The sequence below is a fragment of the Merops nubicus genome, unplaced genomic scaffold (genome assembly GCF_000691845.1).
Source record: "Merops nubicus isolate BGI_N331 unplaced genomic scaffold, ASM69184v1 scaffold3033, whole genome shotgun sequence".
NCBI classification, from domain to species: Eukaryota; Metazoa; Chordata; class Aves; order Coraciiformes; family Meropidae; genus Merops; species Merops nubicus.
The window spans coordinates 54350-78123 of record NW_008596736.1 but is presented as its reverse complement, the minus strand read 5'-3'; the positions used below and the strand labels follow the sequence as shown (position 1 = coordinate 78123).

Below are 23774 nucleotides of genomic sequence, written 5' to 3'. Positions count from 1 at the left end.
GGGTCAGAGATGGTTGGGAGGGTAAAAATAGTGCAGTCTTAGGAGAAGGAAGGTGGAGACAAAACTGCAGCATCATGAGGGTCAAGTGGTTGTGTGGGAAGGAGGAGCAGCGATGAAGCGATTGCTGGAAGGGATGTAGTTGAAGGTCCATCAGGCATTTCTGTACAAGACAAACCAAAAAGGCAGCAAGAGAGAAATGAAAAATACTTCAATGAACCTAGCTGAAGAAAACGTGAGTGTGTTATGTCCCTGCTTGAATGGGAATGGGAGAGGTGTTCCTGAGCTGTGGTGGTGTTTGTCGCAGCCAGCATCCTGCAAGCCTGGAAGGAGCTTGGTGACTTCAGTAATGGTAGCAAGATGTAGGCCCCTGAAGGATGTGCTGCTGTGAGCAGCTCTGAGCAGGCAGGATTGAACTATTTGTGTGTGTGTGTGTGTGTGTACTGTGATCATTGGCGTGGTCACTGCAACAGGTCTGAAAATTTTGATTCATTTTTCTTCAGTTGAGTTGAACTGAAATTCACACGCTGATGAAATGCATTGTATTTAAATGTGCCAAGATGTCTTGGTGATGGCTTTGTGATACAGGTTACATCGTGTTTGGTGTTTCTTTTCAAGGCATTTTGTATGGTCCAGGCTGTCACCTGCTGAATGATCTTATGGTAATTTTGCAGCCTAAGTCTAGCACCAACCTTTTGTAGTTAAAAAGTGAATTAAACTTTAAAATAAGCTTTTGGGATGTCCTTCTTCAGAAAAGAGTTTTTGTTTGCTCTAACCTGGAAATGTCTGTTGCTCACTGAGGGACTAGTGTTTTTTTCTAGCTTTGGGAGGGACAAAACAAAGTTTTGACACATCTCTGTTATGTTACAGTAAAAAGTGGTTGGTTTAGTTCACATCCTGGGACTGGAAGACTTCTTGAACAAGTGCTGCATGGTTGAACAGATACTCTGATGAACTGAGACTTAGTCTGCTTGTGTGTTTAATAATATTGCTCTATGCACTGGTCCTTAGGTCTTCAAATATACAACTTTTGTTTTTGCATGAAGGTACCTATCTACAGTCTAATAACTTTCTATTTTTAGCTATGTGCCAAAATAGCATTTATGCAGATACTGCTTATGTTGTGCAATAAAATATTTCAGTGCAACCTGAGTTGCTCCTTTTAAAAAAAAACAAAACAAAACAAAAAAACAAACAAACCCAACCAAAACAAACTCCACCACTTTTTGTCAGTCTGGATGTTCCAGCCAGGCAGAGCACTTCCTTCAAGTGGCTTAATGAAGATTTGATTGATTTATTTTGCTCGTCTGGAGGGTGTGTAGATTACCTCTGTCAATATTGGGCATGATAAATGAGGGCTGGGCACTTAGAGAGCAATTTGAATTACTCGAGCCGTTCAGGGATCACAAAATGACTTGATGCAAGAGGCATTGTGAGGAGAAAATGCCTTTTGGGATCTTCTGGGGTGGTGGATCACGACACGAATCAGTGACTAGAGACTGATACTGAGCGTGTTTGTGTGTGAGACTGGGATCAAACTCCCCAAGAAAGAGTTGTTGCCTTTTGATCAAGCTTTGAAGCCTAGCTGGAAGAGGTTCTTTGGCTGTGTGCAAACATAAATTACAAGGCTGAGGTAGGATTGCTGGGTGAAATGCAGTGGCTTGGAATTACACGGGAGGTCAGAGGAGGTGATGTAATCGCTCTTTTGGGAGAGTAAATCAATAGGAAGAAAAATCTCTTGATATTTCTGCCGCCTTCTTGTAGCCAAAAGAAGAGACATTGAGGAGTTAGATCATCCAATTCACGCCACCTTAGTTTAAGCTTGGTACAATGTTTTGTGAAAGCTTTGCAGAAAAAATACTTATCAGCCAGTGCTCTCCCCTGTGTGGTCGTGTGTGCACCGTCTGTACAGGGACTGTGCTCTCTGATAGGCTCTGGAGTTTGTGTCATGTCATTGTTTAAGACTAGTGTAGATGAATATTTTAGTTACGTGTTTGTCATGCTTTTCTCACCTTTGTTTCTGTTTTAACTTGTAGATTTTGGATCTTTGTTTGACTTGGAAAATGATCTTCCTGATGAGCTGATCCCCAATGGCGAGTTGGGCCTTTTAAACAGCAGTGGGAACCTTGTTCCAGATGCAGCTTCCAAACACAAACAACTTTCCGAACTTCTCCGGGGAGGCAGTGGCTCTTCCTTAAACCCAGGAATTGGAAATGTGAACTCAAATAGCCCTGTCCAGCAGGGAGTTGGTAGCCAAGTCCAAGGGCAGCCCAACAGTGCGAACATCGGTAATCTGGGTGCTATGGGTAAGAGCCCTTTAAACCAGGGAGACTCTTCTGCGTCAGGCCTGGCAAAGCAAGCAGCCAGCACCTCTGGACCCACCACGCCTGCCTCACAAACTCTCAACTCCCAAGCACAAAAACAAGTGGGCATGGTGACGAGCAGCCCCGCAACATCACAGACTGGACCTGGGATATGTATGAATACTAATTTCAATCAGACACACCAGAGCCTTCTGAACAGTAATTCTGGTCACAATTTAATGAATCAGCCTCAGCAAGGACAAGGGCAGGTAATGAATGGATCTCTTGGGGCAGCTTGAAGAGGAAGGGGAGCAGGAATTCAATATTCTGCCCCTGCCATGCAGGGGAATGCAGGCAGTGTGCTGGCAGAGACTTTAACCCAAGTATCTCCACAGATGGCTGGTCACACCGGACTCAACACAGCACAGACAGGAGCAATGAAAGTATGTATATATAATTCAATAAATTCTATTTACTGCACTTGGGTTTTTTCCTCCATACAGGTGTTTAGAAAATATAGTAGATTGTTCTGTGGAAGCAAACTAAAGAATGTACTTTCTCGAGCCTGTAGTTACCTGTTTCAATCACCAGTGGTATAATGAAAGCAAGATAATGGAAACAGTGTTTCTCATGTAATCAGAAATGAAAGCACTTGTTGAAAAACACATCTTTGAAGTTAAAAGTTGGATGGTGCCTTAGAAAAGTGAATTAGAAAAGGGTGGTGTAAACCTGCAGAAAGGAAGCGATTGATGACTTTGGTGCAGGATCTCAATTTAGCTGTCAGACAATAATATCTTCTAAAGTGATGTGAAAACCATTAGAGAAATACTTGTAGATTGAAGGGAGAGGTGTAGCAGTTGGCCCTCTTGTCATGGACCACTGTCAACAGCTGTGCAGTGAACGTTACTCAGATAGAGAGGAACTGATCTGAAAACATCAAATTTGGCATGGATTGCCACGCTAATGCAAACTGTGTGAAAGGGAAGAGCAGTGTCTGGGCAGGGAGTCTTAATTCAGTGGCTGTTGGAGATCAGGGCAGGGGGTATATACACCTGGAAGTATCTGCCTCTGTCCTGGGGTGCTGCTCTTGTCCCTGCTTGATACAGTCATTGCTTTTTAGTTCTTCATTTTCTAGGTGTGAGCTTAGAGAAGGGTTTTGGTGGCTGCTCCTCCTGTCTGTCAGCTGGACAGCAGTGTGCTGCATCTCTTGTCTGCATTGCTTTGGTACAGCCCCTTCCTGAAATGTTAATGGCAAACCCACCACGTTCTGATATGCAGCAAAAGCTAGGTTTTTTAATCTCTGACATTTTATCTATTCACACATTACTAGCCATTATCACTGCAGTTTAGAAACACAGAAGTGTTAATTCATTGATGTGGTAGAAGTTGTGGGAAAAACTGCATTGCCTGACATAAGTGTCTGTTGTGTTCTCTGAAGAAATGGTGACATCATTGCAGAGCACTGTATAGTCGATTTTAGTTTCTTAAAATAAAAGAACATAAAAAGCAGTCTGTGTAGTGGAGGGAATCCCTTTGCTTAAGGAAGAGATTCTTGTGGTCTGAGTGAAGGTCATAGCACATGAAAGTGGATATAGCTGCCTCCAGCCTCTGCAGCAGCCAGATTTGTTGTGTAGAACAGATTGGTCTGCACAGAAAGAAAACCAGCTTATCTTTCGTTTGTTTTTCTTTGAAACTAGTGGGAAGTGACAAATTCTAATTATCTGGCTTATTTTTATAAACTTAGAGATATCTAAGTTCTTGGGACTGGATTTTTCCTAGTGACTATGCAGTTACGTGCTGAGACTTCTGATTTTTTGTGTGAACTAACTGAAGTAGAACTACCCCAAAACAGAGGGACTTGCCTTGTTCTTCACCTGATGGATTCTGTATGGACCTTCTGGGGGAGGTTCTGTGGTGTCTCTGTTTACTTTAAACAAACCCAGCCTGGTAAGGAATGGACCAGCACTCAGGCAAATTCCGTTTCTCAGGGATATCACTCTTAGCCTGATGCCAGCTGCAAGTGAGTTTTACCAGCTCAGGAAGGAGCCCTGGACTTTAATCTCAGTCAGCGTATGTTCAGGAAGTAAAGTAAAAGTTAATTTGAGCAAGGAATGTGTTGGAGAAGAGAGGAAGTGTCCCTGTTGCATAAATCATTCGTTTGTCCTCATGTGAAGTGCTCTGCACTGGTGATGCATTTCCAAAAGATGAGAGAAAAATTGTTGCTTTCAGAAGCTCTTACACTGGGAAAGCAGAACTATTTAATGACTGAGCACGTGCTAAAGTGGTGAAGGTGCTAGCACCTAAGAGAAAACAATGGTTAAAATTTGGCCAACATACAAAAATAGAAGAATTGGTATTTTCCAGGTTCGATCTCTTGTTGAACAAGATAAGCCTTAAAAATCATTGTGTGGTTTGTTGGGAGTTTTTTATTATTTTTTTTTAAAAAAAGCTTTACTTTACATCTTAAATTTCTCTCAGTAACAGAGCAAGTGAGCTCAGTGTTTGGAAAAAAAATATTTTGTTTCCATTTTGAAACAAGTTACTTTCTCCCTGAATTTTCCTCTGACAAGCCAGAAGCATTCTCAGTTTTTGCCCCTTTCCTTAGTAGGCATTTAAGACTTGGCATCCTTTTCCAGTCTCTTGCCACCCTCCGGTTTATTGTCCTAATAAGATTATCAACCATGATTGTGTGTTAGCATTTTCACTTACTGATGCTCCAGTTGTGATGAAAGCTTTTAAGAAAAGTGAAGAAACACTTCAGTGAGTTTGTCTGTTCTTTAGAAACTGAAATTTGTGCTGAAGGAGATTGTGGGTTAGTTTGGTTTTTCACCTCCTGTTCCCTGATGTTTACCATTTAATGTATACGGCTTAAAAGACTTGAAGAGCAGCAATAAAAGTGGTAAGGCAGCTGATATACCCAATAGTGAATGTGCCTAATTTGGCTAAATGCCTTAAAATGTAGCTGGCATCATGCCTGAAGAACTGTGTGAAGGCTGGAAGCAAATTCTCTAGGTGGTGACTGTAGCAATGTATCCTAAGGGAAAGAAAGGTGTAAGATACAAATGCAGGAAAAAAGATACAAAAGAACTTTTAAACCCAGGATTTTCTTGTATGTTTAAAATAAGTTATGTGCATCACTGATAAGCCTCATTGAGGTGTTGCTCAGAAGCCCATTTTTCTCAATTCCATGTGTTTGCATGCAGTATATAGCACTTGTGACCCTTTATGGTTTAGGATCAGTTTTGTTGGGCAAGACCTTGCTTCCTTGATGGTTTGTTCTAATCCTTTTTTAGTACATGACTGAACATTGCTTTTCCTGTTTTTCTTTCTTGTGGTATGTTTTTATAAACATTCTTTCTAGTAAGAGGAAAAGAAGGACTTAAAAAAAAAAAAAGCACAAATCCAGATTCTGATCTCTTCACCTGCTCTCAGAAATAACTGGGATTCGTTTCATCTGGAGCATCACAAACAGATATTGTTAGTTTTGAGCTGGGTTTGCCACTTTAAGGCAGCTCCTGATAGAATGAAAAGTACACCAGAAATGAGCGTGGTAACTCAAGCTCACGGTGGATGTGCTTGCATGTGCCAAAGGTGGCAAATAAACCTTGCCCCTAACCCATGTAAAATAACTGATTCTCCATGGGGGAGGGCCATGAGGTGCTGGCATCGAGGTATGTGTTTCCAGCAGGCAGAGATGGGCAGTTGTCTCTGTAAGGTGCCACTGCCTTAATTTATAGAGACATGAACAAAGGCTTTCATAAATTTCCTATGGTCCTGTGAAAGAAGCCACGTTTCAGTACAAGTTAAACAATAGCTACTAAAGTCACAGCCATGTTTTGTTGGGAGTGTGTAGCCTGTTATTGATAGCCTGCAATATTTTTGGAAATAGGGAGTAGTCCTGAGAAGGTTTTCTGAATTAAAGGTATGACAACATACTATAGCAGGGACTTGAATTCTTCATTGGCCATCCATGACTGTGCAATTTACATATTCACATTTATTTAGAGTGCCTGCTTTGTGAGTTTTTGACTTGTCTGGGGTCCTCTGGAAAGCTGTGAGGAAAGGTCTCTTTTATGCTACTGTACATATCTCTGCTCTGTTCACTACTGGACTCCTGTAACGATTTGCCTTGTGACTGTGACATTGTGGCCCTGTTTTCTTGGACAACACCACAAGGAGAGTTTTCATTTGACTGGTTCTTTAAGAATTCTGCTTAAAAAAGCAGAGGGATTCTTCTTTGAACAATTATCACTTGACAGGGTAGAGGAACAGATCATCTCGTCGCAGCAATTTCCAGTAGCTGCAAAATTGTTCTTTTGTATTGTACTGTATTTTTTTTTTGCTAAGTCCATTAAGTCCAGAAAAAGTGTTCAAACCACCTAGAAATATCTTTTCAAATGAGAGTTGTTTTTTTAAGATGATTGGTTGTGGAGCATGTTAAGCGGCAGCAAAGCTAAAGCAGATGGTCTATTGCTTCCATCAAACTGAGCACTTCACTGCAGCTTACTACTCTGCCTAACACCCCCCTGTTGCTGTGAGAGTTCATCTTTCTCAAATGAGGGGAGATGAAGCTTTTGTCTAGTTCACTGGGGCTGACAGGAGCTTGAAGTTGTGTTTCTGTAGATGAGATGCTACGTAGGCCTTTGCTGAGATGCATTCCCCTCGTCCTGATACTGCTATCAAAGCTTGTGCAAAATGAGGAAGAGATTTGGGGAGGTTCCTGTTTATTTTGTAGGGCTCTCAAACTTCCTTTTTGCACTCTGTGAAGAGTTTTGGACAGTGATTCACCTAATTGGTGCTTTTGTTCTTTCCCTTAAGAAGCAGTAAAGTCCCATTGAGATGAGAGGACTCTTGAGTGTTTTCTTTTCCTTGTGTTTCCGAGGTGTCACACCTCCTTTCACGATTCTGTAGAAGGACTCACTTTTTCTTCAGCAACTCCAGAGCTCCAATAAGGATATGCTGGTATCCAGCAGCAGAAATTAATGAAAAAAAAGCCTGGAGTTGTGTGTGGCTGATGATCTGCAGGAGACACTGCTTGTAAGCTGCAGTGGAGTTACAGCTTGCTTGGGGGTTCCTTTCAAAGTGTTTTTCTCTGTAGAACTAGTAAAGCTCCTCCAAGGTTAGCCTTCTGAAAGGTGAATGGTTGAGTCAGATTTTAGTCTGAATCTGTAAAGCCATCAGGAGAAAATGGTGGTTTATAGTCATACCTCGTTATAAGGATTACAGCATTACTGGCTTTTTTGTAAGATGCCTTTTCAGGATTTAAATAATGTCATTCTACATGTCTTGAGAACTCAAAAGGGAAACGTTTGTATTGATATAAGCTAGAACCTGCCTTTCTGGGAGAAAGAGATAGAAAAACTGATCTGGCTGGCAGATCTTCTGGCGTGGTATTTCAGGAGATGATCAGGTAGGAATGAGTTCAGATTCAGATTTCCAAGTGCTGTGTGCAGTTGATGAGTTTTCCCTACCTGAGTATGTATGTATTTAAGCCCCACTGGAAGCTGGTACCACATGTAGCAGAATTAAAGAGGAGGAAGAGTTCTTATTAGAAGGGAACTTCAGAAAACAGTAAAACCATTTTTTATGTCTTCCAAGAGAATAACCAGTTGCCTCATTTTTTAACTTTTTTAAAAATTGTTGAGCTATAAAAGAACTGGATTCTGTTATTTGTTGTTTCTAGGCTGGGTGTGCTTGCCTTTGACAAACACATTCACAGTTTTGCTCCCTGCTGTTGTTTGCTGAGGGGTGTTTTAACATTGGATGTTAATCTTGAGCAAATTTAATAAGATAATGAACTACATTGGCGACCAAGAATTCTGATACAAGACTTAAATTGGGTATGTGGTCATGTTGCTTGACTCGGATGTTTTGAGGAAGCTGAAGTAAAGAAAATTTGTGATGAGGAAAAAAAAAGGAAGCAAGCAATTTATTTGAAGAGATTACCCGGCTGATATTGCTAAGTACAGATTTAGATACGCTGCCTGATTGTGAATTAAGTCAGCTGGAGATGTTCTCATTCCGGTGGGGCTCTGTGTGTTTTAGCAAACTGCTGGTGCTGTTTGTTCCTCCGGTGACTCTCAATCTGTCTGAATCTGCCTGAATGGTTTCAACATGACTTGCAGTTAATTTGCTTCTCATCCTCTAAGTGGTCCGTAGGAGGCTGCCAAGCTGACTGTCTCCTAGCAGACCGTGCCTCTGGCAAACACCAGTCGCCGATCCAAATCGAATCCCAAGCAGTGCTGCTTCCCAGTTTCAGAGCACTCTCAATAAAATGTCACAGACTGGACCAGGGTTGCTCAGGTCTCTGTTGAATAACTAGCACCAAACCAGCATTTTTACAATGGGGAAACATCTGTGCTTTTAGAATTATGCAACAGAAGGAGGATGTAAATTCATAGAAACACAGAACAGCCAAACTCACCGACTGGTAGTAAACTACCTGTAACACAGTTTTGTTTTGAAACATGAGGATGCAAAGTGGTGCTCCACAGATGAGTTTACTCTGATACGTTGAAGAGATTTGGTGACTTAAAAGGCTCCCTTACCACAACTCTTACTCCTGGCACCTGAAATGGAGTTGTTTCCTATTTCTAGCACACGAGTTAAATCTCATTTGCAGTTGTGCAATGTTGCTGAAGATCTTTGAAATGATAGTCACTTGGCTCCTGTCTCCTGGTTCTGCTTCAGCAGGTGTCTCAGTGCAGCTCGACTCTGGTGCTGCAGGGTCAGTGCTGTGAGAACCAGAACAGTCAGCCTGCCTGGGACACGCCACAACCTGGCTGCCCCCCCTTCTGCTTCCAGCTCGGGCAGTTGGAAGCCTGTCTCTGTTCACTTGTGTTGGCTCATCATCCAGCTGACAAGTGGAATGGTTATGGTGTCTTGCCAGAGGAGAGCTGTGCCACTGTCTTCTACTGCGGTAGCAACACAAGTGTTGAGTTCTGTCACTAGCTCTAAATTATATTGGCTACTGTCTTGTAATTCTTCCATTTGTGTTGTTGGAATGGGGGTTGTTTCTAAGTACTGTATCTGGAAGAACAGTTTGGAAGTGAAACTAATGGATCCACTGGTTCTTTTGGAAGACACAGATTAAAAGCAAGATTTCCAGTGTTGTTACAGAAGGTTCATTAAAAAAATAAAACTTCTTTCTTGTTTTTAGACTGTTTTCACATATCTTCCTGCTGCTGTTCATAGTTTGGGGTTTTTAATACACAGGTGAAAAATGACTCACAGATGTTGAGAGGGAGGAAAACCTGCCAACTGAAATGTTGGCGTGTAGAGGTTACGAAATGCCTGGTGACTTCAGTCAGGGAAACATCTTTGTTGTAGTCATTTTTTTTAATAGTCTCCAATCTTGCATATAGATATGATTTCACAGGAGCATTTCTGATGGCAAGACCTTTTAGCAGGTCTCCAGTCTTCTCCTTACTTAAAAGATAAACTTGAGGTGTGATTATATTGGGAATCCTCTAATTTGAAGTACATACAGCAGTGTGACAATGCAGCTGCTATTATGGTCTGAAAACTAAATTCTGGTTGTTCTGTTTCCTTAGAAAAAAAGCAAGGCAGAAAACTTGGAAAAGTGATCTATAGCATGATATACTGTGTCAGCCTGCCTAAGAAACAGCTCAGGAGTGGAGAAGCAGTGAGAGGAGGCCATTCTCCTTCTGGGGCTTGCAGGACTGAAAAACACTTTGCTGAAGTACAGATGGGACACCTTCTACCATCAGACAAACCCCAACGTTATGTTTGAGAGTTGTACTTCCCCCTCACTTAGCTGGGGGTTGAAATTTCAATACAAGAGGCTATTTTTCACCTTTATTTAAATACTCATTTTGAAACTAGAAAAGATGTTTCAATACACAGTTTCCCCCCCACATCTTGTGGAAAAAAAATCAATCCTGAATTCTTACTGACACGACCTAGTTTGCTTTGCAGGGCTGAGTATAAGGAATGGCAAAATAGTAGAGTGTCTTCCTTTCTTCTTGTGGATGTTTGGAGGAAGTACCTGTTGTTTTCTGTTTGGAAATCTAGATCCATTTGTGTGTGGCATCAATAGACAGTTTGAGTGCTGCAGTGTCCATCACCTTTGAATGGCCTCCCCACCCTCCTCTTTGCCACTTCAGCAAAGAGTATTTCCTCCAGAAAGTGCTGTGACTGGGGAGGGAGGTGGCACTAAGCTTGTTTGTGTTTAAACTGTCTGTAATGCAAGCAATGGCTTTGATTTTAAGGCCAGAAATACTTTGTAGACTTGAGGTTTAGGTGAAGGTGGACTTAGATGATTTTTTGAATGCCTGATGCTACAAAATACCTCTAAGTAGTGTCTGGAGATGTTAGTACCTGTGTGTTCTGAAGGTGCTGAAGCCCCAGAATGACAGTTGTATTCTTTGGTATGCCTAGGTATGAATCTGCTTTAGGTTTGGCACATAAGAATCAGACTGTGCCATAAAAGGGATTCAGTAGTGCCTTTGTTTTAGAATGAATCATAATGAAAACACAGCACGTTAAATATAGAAACATTCCTGCCAAAACGGCCTGTCTATGGATTAGACTTTCAGAAAAGAGCAGTGAAGAGATTTTGGGGAATCATTTAAGTTGGAAAAGACCTTTAAGATCGAGTCCAACCGTTTATTTAGCAGTCTGAGGGATGCTGCTGTTTTGGCATGGAAGGGTTTTGTGTTTTCAGAGTGACTGCAGCATAATGCTGTCCCAGCTGTATGGTATTCTTGTTTTATAAGGGGGTTTTTGGCCAACTGTCTAAATAACTACGTTTATGATGGGGGGATATTTGTACCCTGGAGATGGGAAAGTTTTGGGACACTGCAAGTCAAAGATGGGATCTCACTCTTGGAATGAGCTATGTTTGCTTCCATAGTCTGGTACTGGGCATCTTGGGTTACAGTGAGTTTCAGGGTAGCACTGTGTGCAGGCTGCTTTCAGGGGGATCCTGATGTGTCCAGCTTTAGTTGGTTCACACTTTCAGTTTTAAGAATGTGTTTAAAGACAACCATCAGATCTTACCTTTGTTTAAAATCCTGTTGAGAACTTTCTTGAGAGCTTCACGTGAATTGTTGAGTCTTCAAGGAGAGCATTTCTGCAGAAAGACTGGGGGTTTCAAGGCAGCTCTTGAAGCCAGTGTGGTGTTTCAAAAGAGATATGTTTGGCTCTTAATGTTATTTAAAAATTATTTCAACAGTGTAAATTATTTATAGTTATGTTTCTCCTTAGTTACTGTTAATGTCAGGCTGTGATATTTGTGCTAAGTGGTTGTTTGGCGTCAGCTAGATTGTTTTCTTTTTTTCTTTCAATGTATTTAATGTAACCTGTAGTGTAAATTTGTTTCTTGTCTATTTGATACCTCTCTGTCAGTTCTGGATTGAAATAGAATAATGATTGCTTTTAGAAGCACAGTCTCTTTCTTCAGAATGCCCACTTTTCCTTCAGGATTCATGTCAGTCAGGGAGGGTAGGTACTATATATATAGCAAGGGAACAAAATACCTCTTTTCATTATATTTTTTAGACCTCTTTCCTGGTACTGTGACTCTGTAGAGCTACTGTTGCCTTCCCCCTCTGCTCCTGCAGAATATCCTATCACACAGACAGCTTGATAATGTATCTTTGACCAGTTCTGGAAGATAAATGGGAAAGCATCTCCTAAATGGTGCTACTGTTTTCCTTACAGAAACAGTTTATTCCTTATAATACTATATTTTTAGAGCATGGTGTGCTCTTTTACTTGGCTGTCTCCAGCAACTCTAGGAACTTCTGAACTTCTTGGGGGCCAGCAACACATCTCTTAATTCTTTTATGGCCTGCTGGGTACATTTTGAACAGCTGATACCTGTGATACAGGAAATAAAGGAAGAAGCACAGACTTTGTGCTGAGATTTGCTGTTGGTTTAGAAACCTGCATGTAGCTTAATGAAGTTGAAGTGTAGGAATCGAGGGAGGACAGAGATATGGGAGTAGGGATCCTGTGTTATAAAACTCTGGTTTGATGTGACTATAAATGTGTTTCAGTACACACTGATGCTTCTTCTGGAAGTAGCTCAGAAAGGATTTGCCCTGTGAATATACTATCAAGCAGAGGTGTTCTTAGCTGAATTTCAGTCTTTCAAAATCCTCTTGTTAAGTGTTTGATGAATTACTGTTGTGTCCAAAGTAGATTTTCTTGATGAAACAAAGCTTTGAAACATTTAATTTTGAAGTTCTGGTTAACTTTCTGCTCTTATGTAGTAAGAATGGTTCTTGTTGATCCAAAGAAAGCTGCTTTTTCTGCTTGGCACTCATAAAAGCTCTTGAAGTAATTGGAATACATTGATCAATTGTGGCTAATTATCCATCAGAGCTTTGAAGCTTTTATTTGCAGAGGTGACACTTGTTACGAACTAAGCTTTCTGAGCTTTATTTTTGATTTATGAGCACAACAGCAATAATCAGTGCAGAAATGGCTTTGATTCTTCCTGTAGTATATTCCACAGTCTTAGCACTTTGGCTTGTGCAGATTTTTCGAGACATTTTCTCTCTTTAGGCATATATACAGTGCAAACATATGACTTTTTTTTTTTTTTCCCCTATAAAAGGTTAATTTTTTGTTAAATGGATCAGAAGAGCTTGTTCTCTGTATATCCAGTCATTTGTAAAGAGCATTTTCCAACAGAACTCTGGCTTTTGTACTAAAGTAATTACACAGAAAGTTTTGTAGGTTTCTGAAGTGGTCTTGTTGCCTTGGAATACTTAAATTTGTCTTTGACCTCTTTGAAATGCCTGGATGAGAATTTCAAATCTTATTACAAGTGCTAGTAAAACACCTGGCTTCCTCCTAATGGGATTTTAAATTTTTTATTTCTATCTTTACCAAATCTTTCATCCTGTAATAAAGGATGAAACACATTACAATTATTCCTGGGCATTTGAGTATATTTCTTTGAATAAGTTCACTGCTGAAGAGCAAGACACTGTAAATGCTTCAGGAATTGGCTGCAGTAGGGTTTTTTCCCAGCAGTTAGCTCAAAGAGATGGCAGAGCAGGGACTTTGAGCATGAGATGGGCTTCCTCTGCATGCCACTAGCCACATCGTGATTGAATTCTCAAAACTGATTCTGGAAACATCACCTTTTTTTAAAGGCATTTTTGTTACTCACCAGCTTCAAAAGTGAGTATTTTTAAATGTTTTTGTCAAACTGCCAAATCTGTAGATTGGTTTAGGTGAGGAGCTCTCACCTCAGCTAATAGAATTGCCACCAGTCTTGCATTGAAACCAAATTCACTTTTTTTTTTTTTTGGGTAATGCCACTGGCTTTCTGCCATAAAATGATTAATCTTTTCCTTGCTTCTCCATCTGTCCCTCTGGCATATAGATTCTGAGCACCATGGTGACTTTTTTTTGGAACACATTACTATAGGATGAAATAGTAATTAGTAGAGACTTACTTTTTTTTTGTCAGTAAACAGATAGAAGAGGATGCCAACGTAGTAAAGAAAGCCTGTCCTTCCCACTTCTCAAATGAACATAAATTCCTGATGGACCTATCTTTCAACGCTTCTCTGAGAGCCTTATTCAGTTAGGTGGACCTTGCTTTGGGTTAGAGATTTACCTTTCATACCAGAGGGAGATAAGAGTCCAAGGTGCAAAGTCCTTGCTGAGTGCCTGGCTGCAGAGCTGCTCCATGTCCCGGGGTGATGGGAGTCGTGGGAGGAGCACACAGACTGAGGAGGGGTCAACTCCAGGCACTTAGTAGAGACTTACAGGAGCTCTGAACCTGTGTGTGTGGAACTCCTCTGGGAGCTGGTGGTGAGCTGGTGCAGATGGCAAAGCATAGGGCTCTGCCTCTTGTTGGGCTACCACTCTGGAACAGAAGTGAGACTTTGGGACATAGTTCTGTTCTTGTTCACTGCTACTAGCAGTAATAAAAGCAGCTGAGTTGTCTGTCAGTCTGAATTGCTGATGTTCAGACAGTGTACAAAGTACTGTGAATGCAAGAGTGGATCTGGTCTATGTAGTGGAGGAACATCTGAGACACCTGACTGCTTGATTTCCTTGTCTTCAGAGCAAGATAAGGAAGATCTAAAGGAAGAAAGTGAAAATTCTTTAAGCCAATCAAAGTGACGCAGTTCTTGGTAGGAAGAACATTTCAGTGGATGGGAAGAGAGAAGGGACAGAATGCTGAGCTTGTGAACCAAGTCGTGTGTTGAAAGCCCAGGTTTGAAGTAGGTGTAGTAATTTGACAAGGGATTTGAAGGCACAGTCCAATAATGGGGTGTTAAGGGAGCGCTTTTGGTGAGGCTCATAAAGGAGAGTAAAGGGTGTGTGGGATCGCGTGCCTTGGTGGTAGCAAGTAGAGGAGAAGTTTTGAATCATCCCTGTCCTGTCATGAATTAGGACTGCAGTAGCTCGGGGGTGGGAGCAGGATGCCACCTCTGTGTGCCCCATCACTCCGTTCTCCCCATCCCAGGCGGTGCTGCCTGGATCTGTGTGTCATGTGGGAAGTGCAGACGTTTCATTCTGTGCCAGCTTGCTCTTTTAAAAATGAAAAGAGGGAGAAGTGTGTCCCTAAGACACTGGTGATGTAATAGGGGATTTTGGCTGAAGGGTGAGAGACACTGAGTAGCAATGGCTCTAAAAGGGCTGGATTCTTCATGCACAATTGCTCTGCCAACCAAAGGCTATTGATTATGGCACAGCCCTGAAGTTAGAGCTCAGGCGCTGAGGAAACTGGATCGTAGTTCATTGGCAGCTTTTGGAAGGTGGAACCTGTTTATTGTCTCCTCCGTGTTGAGTGTGTTCTTTCACACTGAGTTGTTTCAGTGATACAACAGGAGGAAGTAGGGGAACATCCTTCCTTGCAAATACCAGGGATTTAGAAGAAAGCAGTAGGGAGGGACAAATACATCTCACCAGAGCAGCTGATACTGCTGAACAGGCAAAGTCTCACGCATGCAACTTTTCAACACTACTGTTAATTTGTGAGATCTGGCCTTTCATCAAAACAGATCATATCTAGGATGCCTCTGCTCTCTCTCTTCTTTCCTTAATTACGGCACGCACGTTCTGTTCTCTGAAATAATTTAAATTATTAATCTGGGCTTTACAGATTAAATCAATCTTAGCTTTTCTACTGTAGACTAAATTCAGAATAACATAAGCATAGTGGTAGCTTACTAAAAGGCTGTCTTTGTGTCTTCTCCCTATGACTGTTTTGTCAGATTGAGAGGTATGGGAACATTCTGATGGGGATAAAAGGCTCTGACCTTCCTATTTTTCTGTTGCCAAAACAGATCTGGGAGCAGCAGAAGCAGTAGATTGGCTGTGTATCCTCACGCTGCTGCTACAGAGGCTGTAGTTCTTCACAGCATCCCTCCCCAGGGGGCTTCTAAGCCATTTCCTATCGTGCTTTCAGCTCCTTCCATGTCCTTAGATAATCTTTCAGAGGTGCTGACAGGACAAAACTGGCAATCATGGTGGTTCCCTGCTAGCCCCAAATACGCAGCACAGTGGGGAACAGCAGAGGGCTTTGTGCTTTTTCTTCTCAGAGATGTTAATCTCAGTGTCATAATCTACCTGTCCATCTCTCTACTCAGCAATCTTAGCAACTTAATTATCTGTGAGACTTTTAACAAGAATAGGTCAAATTGACCAGTGATTTCCCAAGTGATTAGAGAAAAATTGATTTGAGGAAAGGGGGGGGTGTGGGGAGGAAGGTGGGACACTGATTGGCACAGCACCATCGCTTAAGCCCAGTTTCCTGAGGATACCTAGCTAATAACATTGCTGGTTTTCTGATCCTGCAATCAGTGTCAGTCTGAAGAGGCAACTTAATTGCTGCTGGATTGAGTGAATGAAGGAAATGCTGTCTTGCAGTCCACCCTGTCTCTGATCTCGTGCGGTTAGAAGAGCAATCAGCTGAAGCTGCACTCAGCCACGCTCAGCCCAGTGCAGTTCTGTGCCACAGGAGTGTGAAGGAGCAATAATTAGGTGCAAGTTTTTGCTTCTGTTCTGCTTCTCTGGACTCTAATACTTGTCTCTAGGTTTGGCAGCGTGATCAAGATCTTAGATAATTTTTGCTGCCTGAGATACCTTTTTTCTTCTCACCTTTCTGTGTTGTCTCTAGACAAGCAAAAGGGAATTTCTAAGTCCCTTTCTATTATTAGATTCTCTTTTATAAAGAATTAAGTATATGAAAGTGACAGTGATACCTCTGATTATAGGCCTGATGGCTTTGGGGAATTAATTCCTATTGATGAGTAGAAGCACACACTATTTTGATAAGATTAATATAATCTTAAGAATTTCAGTTGTATTTGGTCACATTTTTCTAATTTTTGCTTTGAAGCTGTAGAGCTTCAGCTCCTACCTCTTGGTATGTCTTTGCTAAATAGAAAATATTTGTGTTGCCACCTTTCTATTCCCAAAATCAGTACTTTAAAATAATTTCAGTCCTTGCCTTAATAAGATAAGCAAATTAATAAGCTTAAATAGTAAGCTAAATAAATTAGGGTATTAGATTGTAATTAAACTCTCTCCTGTAGACATGCCTTAGTCCTGTGAGTAGTTCTCAAGGCCTTTCTGAGTCCTGTCATTTTTATGTGTTGTTCATGAGCTCACACAGCATGAGCACCATGGTACTGTGGCATTCACACCAAGCCAAATGGATGAAGACAACTCGTCACCCTTACCCAGGCTGCTTTTCATAGCTCCTGTCGTCATCTTGAGAGCTCAGATTTGTTGGTCAAGCACTCTGCAGGTTCACAGCTTTCAAGGTCCAGACCAGCTTGTCTAGCTCACTTCTGTTCTTTCTAGGGACGTGTTCTAGTTAAAAATCTAGTAAATGCTGAATTGAATATTAATGGTAACTATTTTTAGTTTACAGAATTGGATTGTAATCAGATTACTTCAGCCAGGCTTCTTTTCAGCTGAACTCATGCTGCTTTGAGTTCTTCGATTCTCATCAACCTTGAAGTGTGTTTCCTGTTGTCAGGCTAGTCCATGCCTCGTGGTGGTGTTTTGGTTTTAAGTATTTGGCCAGAGTAACAGTCTTACATTTTTATACAGAGGAGTCAGTGGTTCGAAACTTAATGAAAAATCAATATTATACTTAGAGATAAGTTTGTTTTGGTTTTTTTTCTGGGTGAATCTGGCTGGACAAACTAATTTTAAAAACAAAACCAAAGCCAAACATCTATAGCATTAGCTTTCTGTAGGCAGTGGTGGTGCAAGACACAAAACCAGGAGTGCTGCCAAATGTAGGTGTTGCTCCTCAGCATACGCCTGCCAGTGAGGATGGTTTCTCTTGCAGAAACACTGATAGTGAACTCAGTCTGTCCTGCCAGACTTTTTCTTAAGTTTGGAAGCCCTGGAGTGAAAGGTGCATTGAGGCAACAGAGGAGAGCAGGGTTTCCCAAAGGGAAGTGGGTAGCAAGGAGCAGAACCGTGTACAGCTCTGTGGTTTATGACAGTATATTGGAGGGGAAGCTGGGAGAGGGATTATCAGTAGGAAATGAAGTACTTGTAACAGTGCATGGGGTTTGCAGCGTGTTGTGTTGGTTCCGTGTTCTGGGAGCCTCAGAGGAGCACGTGGTAATGAAGTAACTGCTTGGATGAGAGAACTGGCTGTAGTGGGAGACATGATGGGACAGTTCATAAAAACTTAGAGTAGGAGGAAAAGACAGGATTTATGTATGGCATAGACACTTGGTGTCCAGAGAGGGAGTAGCTCCTTGATGCTGGGCTGCAGGAGGGAGCACTGTGGTATGTCAGCAGTGAGGAGGGAGGGAGGGCAAGAGTAAGCTTTCAAATGAGAAGAAATGGCATAGTGTGAAAATCCAGTCTGGTCCTGTGGTATCTTTTAAATTAGATTGGTGAACTTCTCATTTCTGTCATATCAACTCTGAGTTGCACCATCTGGTGATGTGTATAGATTTGGTCACAGACTTGATCTATAATATCTGTAAAACTCCAGGAATGTGGGGAAATTGAATTGCTGTTCTGCTCTGAGAATAACTAAGAAGCAAAGCAAAGAGAAGTACCTCCCACACCTGCTGCTCAAAACATTGCAGTGAGAGATGTCTTCTGTAGTCTGAGTCAGCCAAACAAAGGGGTTAAGTTTTTTCAACCTGGAAGCTTGTATGTTCCTTGGCTTGTGAGACTAGAGTGAAATACCCAGTTCTCTATCCACACTCAGTAATAGATTCCAGTAGCTTAGAGAGTTGCCATAGAGATAAAAAAGGGAACAGAATCTACTTGTCTTTCTGGGATAGCAGAATTATTAAATTAAATGTCTTTTCCATTAAAGGAGAGTAGCATTATCATATTTCTGAGAATAAATGTTTTAGAGTAGAAATAATGTGTTTAAGCTGGAGTCCTGTGTTAATCTTGTTACTTCTTCAGGCACTTCTAGCCTTGACTTGAGGTTCTATGCTGGGGTGTTCTGTGGCACCCCTGTCTCCACCATTGCAATGATGGAACAGCAGCCTAGAGAGCAGCTTGCTTGTGAACTTTACTCCATCAGAAGTCACTGCAGTTGTGACCACAAAGAAGTGGGCAGCAAGCAAGAGTTGCCCAAAACTGACACAGAAACGCGAGTCTGAAGCATGAGTTGCCTGAGGATGAGATGGGGTGAAAGGAACCACCCTGGGATGGAGTGCAGAGAGCACGGGCAGCAGGAAGTGGTGGTTGCATCAGGTAGAGAAAGGAGGGAACTGGGAGCTGAATGAGTTGCTAGAGAGGAAGAGAAGGCAACGGGGATGGGAACATCCTTAAGGTTAGAACAAAATGGGAGTGAACTGCAGCAAACCCCAGTTTTTTAGGGAGAAGCTTTCGTGGAGCTCGAGTAGCCCTGTGGTACACATCCGTGCCCATTCATTCCAGGTGGAAGAAGAAACAACTCTCACTGGACTGCTTTTTGCTTTTGTTCCTTTCCGGGAAGTAAATTGACAAACCTGAAGGAACATACAAGTCTTTGTGATGGCTCAGAGTCCTGCATGAAAATGGCTGTTCTTACTATATTGCTAATTCCCATATTCTTGCTGGTTTATCTTCTTTGATGACTTGTAATTACCTAGTAATCTTCCCCTGAACTACCTAATCAGAGTTCTGTTTCAGAAATATGAAAACAAAGGTCTTCTGAGTATCTCCCTTCCCTGCCCTGCCCCCTCATTTCACACAGGAAAAAACCTGGGGGCAGAGGCAGGAGCCGAGCAGCCTGAACCTTCCAACTCGTGTGCTTCAGAGCTGCTGATTTCAGTTTGCAGAATGAATTAGCAGTGTGAAACCTTTACTGCATACAAGCTCAATCATCTTAGTACATTTGCTAGTTGTTCTTTGAGATTTCAATTAGTGGTGTAGATAAAGTTCCATGGAGGAAGGTCAGCCAGTCTCGACGTTCAGATAATGAACCAGGAAATGCCAGTTAATGCCTCCCGTGCTCGGGCATTTTCCAGTGTCTGATATGCAGGGGATCTGCCCAGTTCTTCCCTTTCCTCCCCCTCCTGTGTTGCCTCCCTGCCAGCGAGGAGCTGCCAGTGGTGTGCTTTGCTGAGGTGGTTGCTGCTGGAGCACACCCCGAGCTGCTCCTCACCTTAGCAGGAACAGCTCTGCAACGCTGCTGATGTTAATGCTCTCTGGCAGCGGGTTGTTCTGCCACTAAAACTCCTCGTCCAGCCCGGCCTGGGTTGAAAACTGTTACAAACAGACAAGAGTTCATTAGAGCAGTTCTGGCATTGTGCTGTGTCCCACTCCTAGACTCTGGAAGTCACAGTCCTGCTAATAAGATGAACTCCTCTGGGGCAAAACAGAGTTAAAAATAACACTGAAGCTTTGAACACCTATGAGCTGTAATAAACTGTTCTCGTGTACAGCCACTCCTGGTGTGTCTCCATCTTTACCTCAGGATTGCCACATAAGGAAGATAGGGTCTTGTACTTTTTGAGATTTTAAAAAAATTGTTATTTAAAGAGGGACTTCAAACAGGAAAATCTTTGGCAGTAATTTAGAAGTATGAAGTGTAGGTTAAAGGGCATGTCTAATCTTTTACAATGTTATCAAACTATCTGCCATTTTTGTTTAAAGTTGTAGATTGGTGTAACTTGATAGCCTGAGGTTCCTTTCACTTATTGAAGCACAGCTTTAGATGCTGGAATACCCTGTGGCAGAAAGCAGGTTTTAAAACAAAATGAATTTTCACATGGAAGCTGCTCTGCATCCAGCTTGATTGCAAAGAGCAGCACGGCGTTTCCTAAAATTTGAGTCAAGCATCTATTACTGAATGACCACCTAGAAAAGGAAAAATCATTCTCCTCATATTGAGCATTCAGTTTGGAAGATTTGAAAGGTTGCTTTGTTTTTGTATTGAGGTGTGATATGTTTAACAACAAGACCTTTTGAAAAAGAAACATTAAAATAGGATAAATGAACCATGTGTAACCTGTAAAGGGTGCAGTTCCTTGGTGCTTTTGGGATGTTCTAGTGGTGTGGAGTTTTAACAAACTTAAAATGAGACTTTCTGTTGTCTTTTAAGATTAAAATTTTTGTAGTGATTTTTCTAAAAATGTATTTTTAAATATTTTCCCTGTAATAAAAAAAAAGTTAATCTCTTCTGATAATGAAATGAGATGAAGAACAGCTCTCTGTTTCTTTTGGAGCAAAACTTTAAACTTAGTCTAAAATTTATTTAGCATTCACACTGCCTAAAGAAAATCCCTCCTCTGCTTTCTGACAATTCAGCTGTTTAAGGTTCTCCAGAGGGTTTATAACAGTACACTGCATAAAGTCAGCACACCCATCTTAGGCAACTTTGCTGTTTGCACTGAGGCTTTCCCACCTCCTCCCTGGTTGGTGGCCAGATGTGCTCGAGCCCTAAGGTGCAGGGTCTGAGAAGGTCTCCATCAGGCTGTGGTGGCCCACGTAGAGCCAGGGAGTTCCTGGAAATCTGTTCCTGTGTATGCAGCATTTCTTCCTCCCATTTTGGGCTGACCACTGTGCTGTCATGGCAGTGGTGGTGGCTGCAGGGGCTTGGAGGAAGTTGTAGCATTGCAGATTGCAGTGATTGCCAGAATAGACAATATATTATTCAGCTGGAAAAAAAAACAAAACAAAACACAACAAACCTCCACCAAACCTGCAAGCAAATTGAAAGACCAGAGAGTCCAAGTCATTCTGCTGACAAATGAAGTCTGTTGTTGGGATTTAGACACAAGGGGAAACTGAATAACAGCCAAACAGCTAATGTTCCTATTTCTGGCCTCTGAAGGGTTTAAATAGTCATAAGATACTTTCTCAGAATCTCACTTTTACTTTCAGAGATTTTCTTCAATGTTAAACTGATAGACCATCATAGTACTCGTGAATAGCTTGTAGGTATCAGATGATCCTTTCTCATACTTTGTCTGAAATCGTGGGTTAAGATGGGTGGGTAAGTTTATTAAATAGTTCCCTATTAATTCCTCAGAGAAAAACTGCCCAAATCCATGTTGTAATAGATTAAAAAAAAATAATTTATTTGAATGTACAGCCCTACAAAACAAACACAGAAGTACAGGAAATGAAACTCTTGATATTTGTGCAGTGTGATAGTAGCCAGCACCACTTTTCTTTAAAAGCAGTCTTTATTACTAAGCTTTTGATGCTGTGAAGCAGTTGGGGTTTTTTGGTCTTAGGAGCTATTTGAATTTTTCAGCTTTTCTCTGGAACACAGCACATACAGTCTAACCTCTTACACTGCCAAGTAACAGCTTTTTGTTTGTTTGTTTGTTTGTTTGTTTTCTAATGGGTATATAGCTGGTCAGATTATTCTGTAAAAATACAACATTTTGTACAGTGGAAAAAGACCTGAATCTGGCCACAGTCACCCTGCAGGATGCAGTTAAGGGAGGTGTTTCCTAACGTGAAGCTACTTTGAAACCCAAGTGTACAAAGTACACTGACAAAGAGGAGGAGGCACAGTCAAATTGTTTATTGGACTCTGCCCCCACATAATTTACTGCTCTTAACCAGTGCTTCATCAACTGGCAGTCCAGTCTGATTCCTGTAAGCATGAAAAAGCAGCTCCTGAGCAATTCCTTATTGTGGGGCTGTTTCACTGATAAGCTGATGTGCAGGGTCTCTCTTCCAGCTACAGGAGTAGTCCTCCTATTTCCCTGCTGGTAAGGGAGGGAAAAGAGCAGGACCAGGAAAAAAACAGTGTGTTGTGGAAGGAAGGGTTGGACAGGTCAAAGGAGGTGGAAAATAGCGTGTAATATTTCAAATAAAGGCTTGCTCAGTGGTTGGGTATATATTTAAGACATTCTGACATAATAAAGTCATGTAGAAATCCTCTCAGTGTGGAGCGGGGGAAGCACAAACATGATCTCCCAACTTTTATTTCCACTTTATTTGGAGGGAGGAAGGAGGGTCCTGGTCTTAGTAATCCTCTTCGAGTAAATTCTTGCTCAAATACCTTTTCAGGACCTTTTGTAACATTAACTGGCTCAATGAATAGAGATTTCACCACTGCTCTTGGGAGATTCTTCTTGAGGCACAGTGGCTCTTTGGATGGACAATGTTCTTTTGGTTCATTCAAGGGGAGTCACTTTTCCAATTGCTCCTTTTCAGGAATTCTAGGGGTGTAATTTGTTAAGGATGTCAGCCTTAAATAGGTGTCCTGTTGCTCAGACATTTAGCCTGAAGTATCAAAACATGAGTAGATAAGCATTTGCTAGGTGCCTCTATATAGTCCCATCCCTTCCCATCTATGTATGCACATAGTTGCATAAAAATCATGCTTTGGGCACAGAATGCACAAAATATTACAGGATTTGAGGTTGCTTTTGTTCTCAAAAGTTTTCTTAGTGTTGGAAAAAGTAATTTCTGTCAGTGCAGATTGAGCAGGATAATCTTATTTTCCCCTTGCCATTTGCATAATTATTTTGTAAGTTGAATGGCAAGACTTCAGGCACACACAGCTGTATGTATTTGTAAATTTTTTTTTTTAAAAATTAAGTATGAACTGGGTTAAAGTTGGGAAATTGAGAATTTTAATATTGAGCAACTTCAGACGGGACCTGGTCTCTGTGCATGCAAAGATGGATGTTGGCATATGGTTGTTTTGTTTTGTAATGTCCCTTTGGAATCAAGGAAATGATAATAATTTCATTCATTTTTTTTTTCCAGATGGGAATGACAGGTAACACTAGTCCCTTTGGGCAGCCTTTCAGTCAAACTGGAGGGCAGCAGATGGGAGCTACGGGGGTGAATCCTCAGTTACCAAACAAGCCAGGCATGGCGAATAGTTTGTCTGCCTTCCCTGCCGACATCAAGAGTACTCCTGTCACCAGCGTGCCAAATATGGTGAGTGGTGCCCTCCTGCTCCCCTTACCCATTATCTCTTGATAGTGCATTTGAAATTCTTGGATGATGTGGCTCCTGCAGCAGTGCTGGGCCATCTCTGTGGCCATCTCTGTGGTCATTTGCCCCGTGGTTTCTCATTACCAGCACACG

General features: G+C 41.6%; 1 protein-coding gene across 1 annotated transcript in view; it reads left to right on the top strand.

Annotated features, from left to right (window-relative positions):
* Positions 1 to 2037: 2037 nt before the first annotated feature.
* Positions 2038 to 23774, top strand: part of CREBBP (CREB binding protein) — a gene marked incomplete at its 3' end in the record, with an annotated part of 76083 nt that continues 54346 nt past the window's right edge. The window contains exons 1-3 of the mRNA XM_008936450.1: positions 2038 to 2569; positions 2696 to 2743; positions 23448 to 23624. Of these exons, the coding sequence (XP_008934698.1) occupies positions 2300 to 2569; positions 2696 to 2743; positions 23448 to 23624 (495 nt within the window). The remainder of the gene's footprint in view (positions 2570 to 2695; positions 2744 to 23447; positions 23625 to 23774) is intronic.